Source organism: Myotis myotis, unplaced genomic scaffold, assembly GCF_014108235.1.
Source record: "Myotis myotis isolate mMyoMyo1 unplaced genomic scaffold, mMyoMyo1.p scaffold_m19_p_18, whole genome shotgun sequence".
Lineage (NCBI taxonomy): Eukaryota > Metazoa > Chordata > Mammalia > Chiroptera > Vespertilionidae > Myotis > Myotis myotis.
Genome location: NW_023416322.1, coordinates 30,502,685 through 30,517,405, shown reverse-complemented (window position 1 = coordinate 30,517,405; position 14,721 = coordinate 30,502,685). Strand labels below are relative to the sequence as shown.

Sequence of the window (14,721 nt, the reverse complement as noted above, 5' to 3'; positions counted from 1 at the left end):
ACCCTGGCACCCCCACCTAGCTTGCGGAGGCCAGTCTATAACTCTGCAGTTCCCACACCTCTAACCCAGCAGGGGGGCTTACCTGGGCTCTGGCACCGGCGCCCCGAACCACAACACTCCCCCGGCCAGGAGACTGGTCGCCGAGCGGCAAGCCGTGCCGCACCTGGACGTGTTTCTCCAGGATGAGGCGGCTGCTGAAGGTGCGTTTTCCTTCCGTGCAATACCTAGAGGGGAGAGTGCGCAGGTGGGTGCCAAGGGCACAGCCCAAAGACTAAGGCCAGTGGCTCGAGAGGAGGACTACAGAGCTTCAACCCTTAGTCACGTGCACAGAGGCAGCTGGGAAAATGCTTTGGGGGACCGGGAAGGGGCAGGGAATGGGAGGGGTCACCTGATGGGCAGAATCAGGAAGGGGTAAGAAGAAAAGGGTTACCTGCATGGGTAAACTCGCTTGATACCCTCATGATTGACCCTGACGTGGCGCCTCAGGCTGGGCGCAGAACAGAAGGATCGCTCACATAGGCGACAGGGAAACTTTTTCACTGACTAGGAGAGCAGGGAGAGGAACCTCAGAGCCAGGCTTGCAGGACCGAGCCCCACTGCCACACGACAACCCCGAGGCTGCCCCTCCAGCCCATCTTGCTCACCTTGCCATGCTCCTTCTTCATGTGAGCCACATACTCATCCCGCTCCGGGAACCAGGAGTGACAAAGGCCACAGGTCCAGCCTCCAGGGCCCCCGCCCCCACCCTTGGTGCCTTTGTTCCCTAGATCCCGCCGGGGCCGTTTGGGTGGACAAGGAGGCTCTGGGGAGCTGGGTGGGTCCTCTTCTGTAGAGGAAGACAGCTCCTCTATAGGGGGAGCTGCTCCTCCCGGAGACACAGCCAGCTCCTCAGGCTCAGCTTTAGGGGTCAGAAGAGTATCCCCGGCCCCTTTCCCAGCAGTCTCCTCTCCCGAGCGACCAGACTGATGGGTGTTCTGTGAGAGGGAGACAAGGGGGATGGTGGCTGTGGGGAGAGCGTGGCTTTGCCACAGTCCTTGTTTTCCCCTCCCCCTCTTCCTGAAGGTTATGTGACCCTTGCACCAGGTCAACACAGCCGAGCAACCCCACTCCAGCCCTTGACTCCTTTACCTTGAGATGGTCCAGCATGGTCCTTTTTTGGGCAAAAAGCAGAGGACAAGACGGGCACTTGAAGACACTGACGCGCTGGGGCAGCAAGTGCTGGTCGAAGTGTGAGGAGAGGAGGGGCTTGTGAGTGAAGACCGTGTCACACATGGCGCACTTGTAGATCATCCTGTGCAGGTGGAGAGGACAGTGCAGACACCTGCCCCTTCAGGGCCCCACCCGCCCTGGCCCAGCCCTCGGCACCCCATCCCCGGGCTCACTTGGCCTGCTGCGTGGGGAAGCTGGGATGCTGGGTGTAGAGGTGGGCGTTGGCGCTGGGTGCAGACTTGAAGGCCATGGGGCAGATGGGGCACTTGTGGAAAACCTCGCAGTGTGACGTCTGGATGTGGGACTTGATGGAGTTCACACCCCCAAACACCACTGCACAGCTGGGGCACCTTTAGGGAGCACATGGGAGGCGTGCTGGTGAGATGGGCCATCTCCATGCCCTCCCCACCCCACGCTCATCCTCAAGGACTGGGTGGACTTTGAGAAGCTAATCGGTGGTGAAGCCTGAGCCAGGTGGGGGCAGGAGGGAGCTGCAGAGACAATCCCCTGGGAGGCCCATTGAGGCAGAGCTGGAGCTGCAGAGGGGGCGCTGCTCTGTGTTTGCCAGGACACCAGGGCCACGGGACTGAGCAGGAAAGATGGGGCTCTCTCGAGGCCATCTGAAAGGTTGGTGCTAGGAACCATGAGACCTGCAAGGGCATGAGGGAGTGTGGAGATACTATGGGAAGGAGAGGCACCTGTATCCTACACGGCGAGAGAAGTGCAGACAGGCCTCCCGGAGATGGGTCTGAAAATTCGCCTGCAGGAAGTTGCCCCCACACTCAGGGCAGACGTGGGGAGGTCGATTCTTATGCATGCGCTGGTGGGCACTGAAGCTGCAGCGATTGGGGAGCATCATGGGGCAGGTTGGGCACACCTGTCAAAAGGGTGAAACAAGGTAAGTCCGGGAGGAGAGGCTTGTCCCCCATTCCTTCTCCTAACCAAGCCCCTCGCACCTTCCCACGTGCTATCCCCTGGCTGTCCCCTTTCCCAGGAAGGGCAGTGAAAGGCAACTCACATTGCTGGTGGCCCCAGGGGCAGGGGGCCCAAGCTGCTGGAAGTGGGCAGCCATGCCAGCCTTGTCCCGGCACTGCTCCTTGCACTCCAGGCAGCGAAAGCACGTGTAAGCAGAGGTGGCAGGGGCAGCAGGTGGCTCAGCCGAGAGCGGCAGCACAGGGGCCTCAGCAGCAACTGTAGAAATGGCGAAGGTGGCGATGGCCCCATCACCCTTGCCCAAGGCAGATAAGACTGGAGGTCCGAGGGCAGATGGGACAGCCAGCAGGGGCGTGATGTCCGGCTGCCCCACCATCTGGTCCAGGGCTACAGGCCTCATGACCAGGTGTGAGCACTGCATGACAAGCCCCTTGTCCTTGTGCTCCCGGGCGTGCAGCAGCAGGCTGCACTTGTTGAAGAAGACCAGGCGGCGGGCACAGTGGTTGCAGGTGACCTCGATGCGCATGCTCCGGCGGTCATAGTGCCACGCCAGGCTCTTCTCCAGCGAGAAGGCATCGCCACACTCGAGGCAGCGGTAGCCCGTTGGAGGCAGGGCCAGCCCGGCCTCGGCAGGTGGACTCAGGTTCGGCCGGTAGGCAGGCAGCAGGTTCTTGCCGTTGAGGATCTTGTTGAAGGCCTCCACCAGGCTGGACTGGGTCCGTGAGATCACTGTGCCGCCCCCGGCACCTGGCACGGTGGTCGGCTTGGAAGGCTGCACTATCACCACCGAGGCACCGTTCACCTTCTGTCCCCCTATCCCCAGCCCTATCCGCCCCTCGACCTTGGGCAGGGCTTGGGGCACCAGTCCCAGCACATTCTTAGCAATTGTCTTAGGACTGGTGGCAGTGCCCCCAGGCAGAACCACCGCTTTGCGGGCCACGCTGGCCGCCATCAGCATGGCAGTGCTTGCGTTCTGGAAGGTGGCCACAGGCAGCACCGTGCCCTTCAGCCTCGTGCCGTCACCCAAATGCACGTTCACCACTTTCGGACTCTCAGGAGTCAGAACCGCAGAGGACAGCTTTAGGAGGTTAGCCTCGGCTAGAAAGGTCCCCTCGGCCAAGGGGGCAGGGGGACCAGGGTCTGAAGGGACCCGGGTTACAGTCCTTGTGATATTCCCACAGGATGTCTTAATGGTCTTGATCCGCACCTTGAGGGGCCTGGAAGAGTTGGAGGAGGCAGGGGAGTCATTGCTGTCCTCGTCAGCAGCCTCAGCTCCACTAGAAGGGCTCTGGGGACTTGCTGGGGGAGACTTGTCCACTGGCCCCTGATCCTCTTCTTCCTCCTTTAGGGGCTGACAGCTGGGCACTTTGGGGGAGGCAAGAGGGCTCTGATGCCCTGGAGATTGCTTGAAGAAGGGCATCCCAGCAACCTGGGGAGGTGAGGGGCTGGCAGGGATGCCTGCAGCCTCAGGGCTAGAGCCTGAGTCTAACCGGGCTATGCCCTGGGGATGAAGGGGGCTGCCGCTGCCCTGCTTCAGAGCGCCCAGCGGTGGGGGAGAACCAGGTGGCAGAAGTGGGGGGCCATTCTCCTCAGCCAGCTCAAAGGGAGAGGGGAAAGGAGGGGGGGTCATGGTCCCTTCCGTCAGTGGGGAGGGCACAGAGGAAGGCAGGGGATCAGGGTGCTCCCCTGGCTCAGGCTCAAAATGAGCGAAGAGGTCCAAAGTTGCTTTGCCTTCTATGGCTTTTTCTTTCCAGGTACCTCCACTGGGAGGAGTTGGAGAGTGGGGGTTTCCTGGAAGGGATGGCTCAGGGCCCCCAAAACCATTCTGCATCAGATGAGGCCCCACAGGTTCTTCCTTAATTGTACCCCCAGCCCGGGCCCCTTCCCCTCCTGAACTTGCAACCAGGGACTCAGACTGCTCAGGGCACACAGTGTTCTTGACAATGACGCTGACGACTGAGATGTCCCCCGACGACAGATCGTGATCAGAGGCCTGGGTTGAGACGCCAGGGCCATCTCCAGCTGCTGCTGCTGCTTCTCCAGGCTCACCCTCTGCACCGGGTTCTGGCTTCCCCGCGCCTCCTGGCCCCTCATTTTCTTCCGGCCCAGAGTGGATGGCCTCATTGGCATCAATGTCGGGGATGTCAAAGGCGGCAAGGAGGTCGTCAAAATCAGGGGTTTTCATGTCTCCCATGGCGGCAAGTCCCAGACCTGATGAAAAGAGGAAGAAGAGAGAGAAACTGCAATCACTGGAAGCAGAAACCCGGGACCTGCTCCCTCAGGGTCTCCATAGTTCTCTCCTCTCAGAAACCCATGCACACTGTGACTGAGGCACACCTCCATCAGAGTGCAAATCCTAGAGAGTTCGTAGAGGCGCTTGGTTTGCCAAACCCTAAAATAGGAAGAAAGGTGGTGTGCACATCCATAGAAGACACCAAGATCCAGAGAAAGCAGAGGAAAAGACTTCTCAGAAACACATATACAAGGTAAGAGTAACAGAGACGGAGAGAGTTCAGTGTATCTTGGTTGAAAGCACCTAAGCCCCTCCTGTGTCCAGTCCGTTAGTTACTACTATTCAGGGGGGAGCAGACACATGCTCTAGGTGTGAGAGCTCATTCATGGCAGCACGGTCTCCATTCTTATTCTTTCTAAGTATATTTTTATTGATTTTAGAGAGGAAGGGAGAGAGAGATAGGAACATCAATGATAAGAGAGAACCATTAATTGGCTGCTTCCTGCATGCCCCCCACTGCGGACTGAGCCTGCAACCCAGGCATATGCCCTCACCGGGAATCAAACCATTATGACCTCCTGGTTCATAGGTCGAAGCTCAACCACTGAGCCACGCCGGCCGGACTCGGGCTCCATTCATATTCTTCATGGATGTTCTGAGGGTTTACAGCAGTGGTTCTCAACCTTCCTCATGCCGCGACCCTTTCATACAGTTCCTCATGTTGTGGTGACCCCCAACCATAAAATTATTTTTGTTGCTACTTCATAACTGTAATTTTGCTACTGTTATGAATCGTCATGTAAATATCTGATATGCAGGATGCATTTTCATTGTTACAAACTGAACATAATTAAAGCCTAGTGATTAATCACAAAAACAATCTGTAATTATATATGTGTTTTCCGATGGTCTTAGGCGACCCCTGTGAAAGGGTCGTTCGACCCCTAAAGGGGTCGCGACCCACAGGTTGAGAACCGCTGGTCTACAGAGATCTGAAAAACCATGTCACGAGACACAAGACATGATTCTCGTTCCAGCTTTATCAATAGCCTGCTGGAGATGAGCAAGTTACTCCATTGCCTTCCTTTTGTCGTTTGAATGAAAGAGGGGACAAGTAACCCATATATCATAGGGTTATCCTGAGCATGATATGAAATAGTAAACATGACAGAACCAAGAATACAATTAATTATGACAAGACAAACAAGGCCATGTGAGGTCGTGGCAGGGCTGGGGAGGAGTAAGCACTGGAAATGTAGAGCTGGGATCGAGGCAAGAGTCAGGGATAATTACAAGGTCAAGTCTGAGGCACCTGGGGTCATCACTGGCACCTGGAGATCCAGCGTGGTTAACAGAGAGAAGTGGACTCAGTGTAATCGCCCAAGAAACCACGATAGAATAAGACACAGGAACAGAAAGAGACAAAGAGACAAGACGGGGAAAACCGAGAGGAGCCTGGTCACAAGGGCCTTCTCGCGTCATAAACACCTGGTGCTCCCTCACCTACCTTCCCCAGAGTGCCTGGGCCCGCCCCTGGCCCGCCCCTCCTACCTCCACATCTTGCTCTCTCAGGACTAAAACTCTAGGGTACAAGCTTATCCAGCACAGCTGCCACATGGGGAAAAGCCAGGCCCTCTCACCCCTATCACCCCAGTTCATCCCCTAACTCACTCTCCTCCCCCACTTAATTTTGCTTTGGCAACAGTAGCCCAGGAAGTCTCACCCAACCCCAACCTTGCCCAGTACAAAAAAAAAAATCCCACAGGACTGATGTGCCACTAAAACAACCAGAAGGCCAGCCTCGAGCTGGTGGGGGGCCCAGCCTGCTCCCTTACTGCCTTCCCCACCAGTGTGTCTGTATCTGGAAGAGGCTGCTGAAGAAGTCTCCCCCTTGACACACACACTCCCTGCCGGGCTGCAGGCCACTTCCCGGGGCCACTTCTCTCACCTCTTAGGCTGAGACTGTACCTGGAGGTGGTCCCAGCACGTGGCAGGTGGCATTGCTGGGACCAGGGTGGGGGCAGAGGGTGAGGGTACCAATCAGAGGAAGAAAGGGGCGTTCTCCCCTCACCCCCCCCACCCCCCCCCAATTCTGCAGGCTCTGCATTTAAACAAAGCCCTCCACCTCCTGCCTCTGCCCTGATGGATGGATCGCTAGGCCCTCTTCTGCCCGGCTCCCTCCTGACCTGGGGAGGCCCGAGCTGCATTTCCCTCGGGGCTGGCGGCGCACAGTTCAATGGGGACTGAGAGAAAACATCTGCAAACTCGCCTCCTCCAAGCAGCTACCCCTCCTGCGTCCAAGTGAATAGCGGTCGTCCGAGAGCCAGGAGCAGGCAGAGACCACGCAGAGGAGCTCGGGCCAGAGGCTTCCCCACCTCGCTGCCCAGGCCTTTCTGCGGCGGCTGCGCCCAGTCTCCAGGGCTCTGCCCCCGCCCCCCCTTCCCTCCGTTCTTCCCCAAAAGCCAAAGGAAAGGGCTAAACAGGAAGAGGGCGAACTGGTGCGGGTTGGGTGGGGGCTCCACTGCCCTTCTCCTGGCCAGGGGCCTGCAGCGCAGAGGGCGAGGGGCTGGCGGCTGGGGGCGATGAGGCGGCCGCCAAGCGGGGCAGCGGGCGGAATTAAGTCCCTGCCATCTGCCGAGGGCCGGCGCCCGGAGCACGGCCGTCGCTGCGGGGAAGGGGCGGGGTGCACACTGGAGAAGCCAGCGGGGAAACTGAGGCGGCGGCGCCTCTCGCTCACACCGGCGAGCGAGGAGCACGGGCCTCGGCCAGGCCAAGCCCGGAGGGACCGCCGCACCGCACCTCGGGGCCCAGGACTCCCGAGGGGGTGAGGCGCGCGGGAAGGGAGCCGTGGGGGCAGCACGGTCTGTGCGCGACTCGGGGTCCGTCCCAACTCCGACCGCCTCCCCTCGCCGCCCCGGCGCCGCAGCCTCCGGCCCCCGACTCCCCAGACCCCTCAAGGGGCGAGTGAGCGGGAGGCGCGCGGCGGCCAGGGCGCGAGCCCGAGTCCTGCCCGGCCCGGACGCTGACCCGCGCCCCGCCGGGGTGCAGGCTCTGCTCCGGCCTGCGGGTCCCCCGCCCCCACCCTTGGACGCGGACACCATTTTGGGTCGCGACACCCCGCAGCCTCCAGCCCCCGGGCCGCGCTTCGGACGCTTCTTGGGCTGGGAGCCCCAGGACTTGGAGACCCCGGCCCGCCCTCCACGTTTACCCGGCGAGGGGCTGTGCTTTCAACAGGCTGGGGGGGTCGCCCATCCGCCCCCAGGAAGGGGAGCGGGGTCCCGGCCTTCCTAGAAGCAGCCCCGGGGGGACGGCGCGGAGAAGGGGGTAGTTGACCAAGTGGGGGAGGGGCGGGGGCATTTACCCGCCCCCCCGGGGGCGGGGCCTAGGGCGGGTATCACCCCCGGCGCGCTTACTTGTTTGGCTCCTAGTGCGGGCTGAGCGCTGGCGGTCCCTCCCCTGCCCCGGCCGCTGCCGCCGCCGCCGCCGCCACCGCAGCCCTCCCCGCCGCCGCCGCTACTTCCTGCTTCTCTCCCGTTCGGCCTCCCCTTCCTCAGCTCCCTCGGCGTTCCCGGTCTGGGCGGCCGGCTTTCGTACTCGCCATTGGCCAATCCCCTCGTCGTTCAGCGGTGCGCCCCGCCCAGCCCCACACTGGGTTGGCCTTAAGTACTGCCGCTCCGGACAAACCCGCACGGTCTTCCTAGCTTCATTGGGCAAGGAGCCTAGTCCTTCCGAAGTGCCTCTTGCCATTGGTTGTGCCGCCACCTGCCCCATCTGTGCATCTCAAAAGCGATTGGCCGCGCTACCTGTCGTTTAGGAAGAAGCCGCTCTGATTCCCTGCTTTCCTACTGGAGGCGGTGACTCTCCAGGTGCATCTCCGCCCCCTCGCTCCCTATTGGCCGCGATCCCGAAAGCCTGCAGTTCACTTATACAAATTTCAGGAACTCTCGGCTTCGATTAGGTGAACACTTTGAGGAGAATCGCTTCGATTCTGAAAGGACCCGGATGTGCAGGTCCGTTTGCGCTTTCTCAAGCTAAACTCCAGCGTCAGTCATGCCATGCAGAAGTGAGAGAATGGGACCTCACCCAAAACATTACGTCATCTGGTTGACTATCCTGCGGTTTTCCTACTGTCTAAATCGCCAGATGGATGGGGTCCTCGCGCGGCCCCTAGCAGGCTGGCGTCACCCATAGCTCCCCCCAGTGCGGGAGGGCGTGGAGCAGAGCAGGGGTTGGAGTGTGGAAGGGACCGGCACCTGAAGCTGCGGCAGGCATGCAGACCGGAAGTGGAGGAGAGGTGACGTTAGGGTGCTGGCGTGGCCTGGGCCATTTCCAAAGGGATCTTAAAGCGGCTCATTGGTAGGCTTCCGAAACACACACGCGCGCGCGCGCACACACACACACACACACACACACACACACACACACACACACACACACAGTGTCCCCCCAAAATGTATACACAATAATTATAAAGGCAGTGTTTATTAAAATACATTTCATTTTCAAAATTGAGCTAACAGCTGTTACAGTGCATGCATTTTGTTGGGACACCCTGAATTACATATTTATGTGTATGTGTGTGTGTGTGTGTGCGCGCGCGCGTGTGTGTGTGTGCATACATATATAGATAGACCCATTTCCCATTTAAGATCTCTTTTTTTTAAAATATATTTTATTGATTTTTTACAGAGAGGAAGTGAGAGAGATAGTTAGAAACATCGATGAGAGAGGAACATCGATCAGCTGCCTCCTGCACACCCCCAACTGGAGATGTGCCCGCAACCAAGGTACATGCCCTTGACCGGAATCGAGCCCGGGACCTTTCAGTCCACAAGCCGACGCTCTATCCACTGAGCCAAACCGGTTTTGGCAAGATCTCTTTTTTTTTTACATTTTTTTTTATTGCTTAAAGTAATACAAAGGGTATTACATATGTGTCCATCCCCCCCCCCCCCCCCCCCGCCCTAGACAGTCCCCTAGCCTCCCCTATCCCCCAGTGTCTTATGTCCATTGGTTACAAGATCTCTTTTTCCCTGCCCCCAGCAAGGATGAGGGTGGAGAACTGGCCGATTTTCCCGCGCTTTGTTGCCCCGCCCCCTAGAGGCGGGAGAAGGGGGAGAGGTGCTTGGAAAAAAGAGTTTCCTTGACATTGTAATCCGCACTCACTCAGAATTCATCTGCTCGCCGAGTGCCTGCCACCTCGCACACACGAGCTGGCTGGTGAGCCTCGTAGACGGTGCGCACGCAGCCGCGGGCAGCCTGGGCGTGGTTCTTAAAGGCGGTTCTGTGCCGGCCGCTGCTGCCCAGTGGATGGAGGGTCCTCCCATGCACCAGGAGGCATTTGGTTCAGTTCCGGGCAGGGTGCATGCCCAGGTTGTGGGCTCTATCCCCAGTAAACTTGCCAACTTAAATGAGTTGACAACGATGATAGGAACCTTCATTTTGGAGATTTATGCCCTTTTGTCTGACTAGTAAAGTCTTTCCTTACGATGGGGGGGGGGGGGTTACCTACATGTTCTTTTCTCCTTGAGGACACAGCTCAAACTCCAAAACAACAGAAAAATTCTCTTCCACATCCTGTCACACCTTATGAAGTAGCGGTAACTGAGACTTCAGGAGGCAAGGAGCTTCTGGTTAAACATGGACATCAACATGACAGTTAAGAAATAAAAAAGCATTAATGTTGCCCAAATCGGTTTGGCTGAGTGGATAGAGCATCGGCCTGCAGAATGAAGGGTCTCAGGTTCGATTCCGGTCAAGGGCATGTACCTTGGTTGCGGGCGCATACCCAGTGGGGGGTGTGCAGGAGGCAGCTGATGGATGTTTCTCTCTCATTGATGTTTCTAACTCTCTATCCCTCTCCCTTCCTCTCTATAAAAAATCAATAAAATATATATTTTTAAAAAGCATAAATGTACATGGACAAAGAGAGTAGACAAATGAGAGATGCTATTTTGAAAAATGTAAAGTCATAGGTCTGGGAGTTTAAATCCTAAAGTTTTAATATTTTCTATTCTACTTACAACGTAGGGAGGGGGAAACCAAAAATGAACAAAATAATTGGAATCTTAGAACTTGTAAAGATTTTAAAAATTAAAAATTCTTAGTCCTCTGTAAGCAGGGACAGGAGAATTGGAAAATTCCTTTGGGGGGGATAATGAGTGGCCCAGGAGAAAAAGTTTACAGAAACTTGAAAACTGGTCCCTCCCTCATCTGCCCCACACTGAGGCACACCGCTGACAGCCTCTGACCCTGCCCACCCAGCTTTCTGACCTTTTGGGTCTCATGCTTAAGTAGGAAGACAGCCAAGGATCCGAAGAAAGCTGAAGGCAGTCTCAAACATGAAAGACAGAAGCCTAAAGATAAAGAAAGACAACAATGTCCCCAAAATTGCAATTAATATCCTCTGAAAAATAAGAGAAGATATTGCTCTGATGATACAAGAATAGGATGCTTTTTTAAAAATAGGAACATTCAGAAAATAACAAAAACTTCTTGTAAACTAAAAATATGAAAACAGGCCCTGGCTGGGTAGCCCATTTGATTGGAGTGTCATCCCAATATTCTGAGGTTGCAGCTTCAATCCCTGGTCAGGGCACATATGAGAAGTAACCAATGAATGTATAAATAAAATAACTGGAACAACAAATTGATGTTTCCCTCTCTCTCTAAAATCAATAAAAACATTTTTAGACCTAGCTGGTTTAGCTCAGTGAATAGAGTGTTGGCCTGCGGGTTGGAGGGTCCCGACTTTGATTCCGGTCAAGGGCACATGCCTGGGCTGCAGGCTCCATCTCAGTAGGGGCCTGCAGGAGGCAGCAGATCAATGATTCTCCCTCATCATTGATGTTTCTCTCTCTCTCCCTCTCCCTTTCTCTCTGAAATCAATAAAAATATATTTTTAAAAAGAAGAATTTCCAAAGGCTGTCAGAAAAACAGGTTGCATACAACTCAGTTACATACTCAGAATGGCATTGGATTTCTTTAAAAAAAAAAAAAAAGGGCCTCCTGCACGCCCCTTCTGAGGACCAAGCCCACAACCCCGGTATGTGCCCTTGGCCCAAATTGAACCCGGGACCCTTCAGTCCCCAAGCGGATGCTCTATCCACTGAGCAAAACCAGCCAGGGTAACACTGGATTTCTTTTTTTTTTTTTAATATATTTTATTGATTTTTTACAGAGAGGAAGGGAGAGAGATAGAGAGTTAGAAACATCGATGAGAGAGAAACATCGATCAGCTGCCTCCTGCACATCTCCTACTGGGGATATGCTCGCAACCCAGGTACATGCCCTTGACCGGAATCGAACCTGGGACCTTTCAGTCCGCAGGCCGATGCTCTATTCACTGAGCCAAACCGGTTTCGGCTGGATTTCTTAATAATACCCTTAAAATCTAGAAAATCTTCAGAATTCTAAAGAACATTATTTTATATCTATAAGGTGTTTTTAGGCGTGAAACACAGGAAATTTACTTTCTGTGCTCTTTTCCTCAGGAAGCTACTGGATGATAAATTCTACTAAAACAGAGCGTGAAACCAAGGAAAATAAAAACATGGTATCTAGGATCCACATAGTGGATCCACACAGAAGAGAAACAAAGAGATTCCCTGTATGTAGGTGTCGGGAAGGGCCAGGACAATTGCAACCAGTACAGATTGGAGCTGAAGGCCATCACACGAGGTCAGCAGGCTACCTACTGTGTTCCAACAATCTGAGAGGAGGTTTATACTTCAGACAGAGGGAATCAAAACAAAACAAAACAAAATCAGGGCAATGATAAATTCCAGCCGAGGAAAATGTGCCTTGGAGGCAAATTTAATCATAATACTCATTCAGTTCCATTGCAAACAAAATTATATAGTCATAATTATAAATAAAATAAATACTAATTTACCCAAAAAGTAGAGTCTACTCTTGGAAGAAGGATGAGTGTTCCATGTGGAGTATTTAGAGAGCTAAGTCCTAATCTTATATTGTAAAAACATTATATAGTGGCTAAAATTGAAAAATTAGCAAATAGCCATATAAGCTTATTATTTAGCAACAAAGAAGTAAATACAGGAAGAATTAGCTAAAGGGATTGAAGCTGTAGAAGCAAGAGTGCAGAAAATCTTTGAATCTTAAAACAATATAAATTACTTTGTAAACCATTTAAAAAATTAAATTTAAAGTAGGCTAGATGAAAGTAGTATGTATGGTACACTACCACTTGTTATTATAAAAGAATAACTATGCTTCTTAATGCAAATAATATTTTGAGAAGGGTAAGTGAGAAACTGTCAAGGTGATGGCCTTTTAAGGAGGGGAACAAGATGGGAATGAGAGGGAGACATACTTTCAATATCTACCCATGCTTTTACTGATTTTTTAAGATATACTTTTATTGATCAGCTGCCTCCTGCACTTCCCCTCCCCCCCACTGGGGATAGAGCTCACAACCCGGGCATGTGCCCTTGACTGGAATCGAACCCAGAACCCTTCAGTCTGCAGGCTGACACTCTGTCCACTGAGCCACACCAGCTAAAGCTTACTGATTTTTTTTTTTAGAGAAAGGGAGAGAGGAACATCGATGTGAGAGTAAAACACAGACTGGCTGCTTCCTGCAAGCCCCCCTACCAGGGAACAAGCCCGAAACCCAAGCATGTGCCCTGATGGGGAATTAAAACGTCAATCTTTGCCCTAGCCAGTTTGGCTCAGTGGATAGAGTGTCAGCCTGCAGACTGTGTTGATTCCAGTCAAAGGCACATGCCTCGATTGCGGGCACGATCCCCAGTAGGGGGCGTGCAGGAGGCAACCTATCAATGATTCTCTCCCATCATTAATGTTTCTATCTCTCCCTTTCCCTTCCTCTCTGAAATCAATAAAAATATATATTTTTAAAAAAGGAAACAGCATCTGATGCACTTAAAAATAAAAGTCAGCCTTTCAGTGCACAGGATGGCACCCAACCACTGAGCCCCACTGGCCAGGGCTCTACCACTTTTGATTAACAGAAATTTTTAATTTGATGAAGCACGATTTATTTTCCTAATCCATGAACATGGGGGGTCAAGAATACAATGACTACCAATACAATTTGGTATCATTGCCTTGGATTTGTGCAAAACCACCAAGAGTTCTACCCCCATGGCTTTGGTGTCAGTGCAAGTGCTAACATAGTGCAAGAGGCAAATAACATCATAGTATTATTATAAAAATGGTTTTGACCTTACAACCCTCCTGAAAGGGTCTTGGGACCCATAGGGGTTCATGGACCACACCTTCAGAACCACCATCACAGAGTAAGTTACCTAGAGTCTCTGGGTTTCAATTTCCTTATAAACTCTATCTCCTTAAAATTTATAAAATAAGACTAATAAAGCTACAGGGTTGTTGTGAAAACTAAATGATTTAAAACATGTAAAGAATTTATAACAGTCCCTGGCACATTTATATTATATAAGCATTTGCTAAAATTATAATCATAGATCTGATGTCATTAAATGTTCTTCCAAAATAAATTTATTGAATATACTTTTCCATATTAATGTAACATAATTGTTTTATATTAGGTTGTTTCCAATTTTTCCAACACCCTGTACATAAGTCTTGGCCACTTCTCTGATTATTTAAATTCCTAAAGTGGAACTGCCCAAAGAGCAGTTACGTGCTTAACGACGGGGATATGTTCTGATAAATGCATTGTTGGGCAACTCTGTCGTCGTGCGAACATCAGAGTGCACTTAAACACGCCTAGATGGTATAGCTTCCTGCACACCTAGACTACACGGCATTGGCTATTGCTCCTCGGCTACAAGTCTGTATGGCATTTTACTGTACAAAACAATACAAAATTAAATTATGCACAAGAGAAAATGATGCAGTCAAGAGACATGGTAACCATGAGATGTATGAGGCTGCTGCTGGTGTGATATGGCACAGTTTTACAGAAAAAAATTTTTTAACATTGAAAGTTTTTTTTAAAAAAATATTTTTTTATTGATTTCAGAGAGGAAGGGAGAGGGAGATAGAAAAATCAATGATGAGAATTATTGATCGGCTGCTCAATCCCACTGGGGATCAAGCCTGCAATCTGGGTATGTGCCCCTGATCAGAATCAAACCCGGGACCCTTAAGTCCACAGGCCAACGCTCTATCAACTGAGCCAAACCAGCTAGGGCGCAAACTTTTTTTGTAAATATAAAGAATTCATTCTAAAATAACAAAAGTAGCCCTAACCGGTTTGGCTCAGCGGATAGAGCATCGGCCTGTGGACTCAAGGGTCCCAGGTTTGATTCTGGTCAAGGGCATGGACCTTGGTTGCAGGCACAAACCCAGTAGGGAGTGTGCAGGAGGCAGCTGATGGA

The 14,721-nt window shown here is 52.9% G+C and overlaps 1 protein-coding gene across 4 annotated transcripts in view; it reads right to left on the bottom strand.

The window, feature by feature from the left end:
- ZNF687 (zinc finger protein 687) overlaps positions 1-8,303 on the bottom strand; it is a 29,771-nt gene extending 21,468 nt beyond the window's left edge. For 2 of the 4 annotated variants that reach the window (XR_004973475.1, XM_036345013.1), the window contains exons 1-8: positions 7,789-8,303; positions 2,228-4,353; positions 1,908-2,086; positions 1,383-1,559; positions 1,129-1,291; positions 645-974; positions 431-543; positions 83-224 (exon numbers count right to left, since the gene is read on the bottom strand). Coding sequence is in view for 3 of the 4 variants with exons in the window: in XM_036345013.1 (XP_036200906.1) it covers positions 83-224; positions 431-543; positions 645-974; positions 1,129-1,291; positions 1,383-1,559; positions 1,908-2,086; positions 2,228-4,336 (3,213 nt within the window). In the remaining variant the exon portion in view is untranslated. The remainder of the gene's footprint in view (positions 1-82; positions 225-430; positions 544-644; positions 975-1,128; positions 1,292-1,382; positions 1,560-1,907; positions 2,087-2,227; positions 4,354-7,788) is intronic. The other 2 variants (XM_036345012.1, XM_036345014.1) reach the window with 1 other exon arrangement.
- Between the last annotated feature and the right edge of the window lie 6,418 nt (positions 8,304-14,721).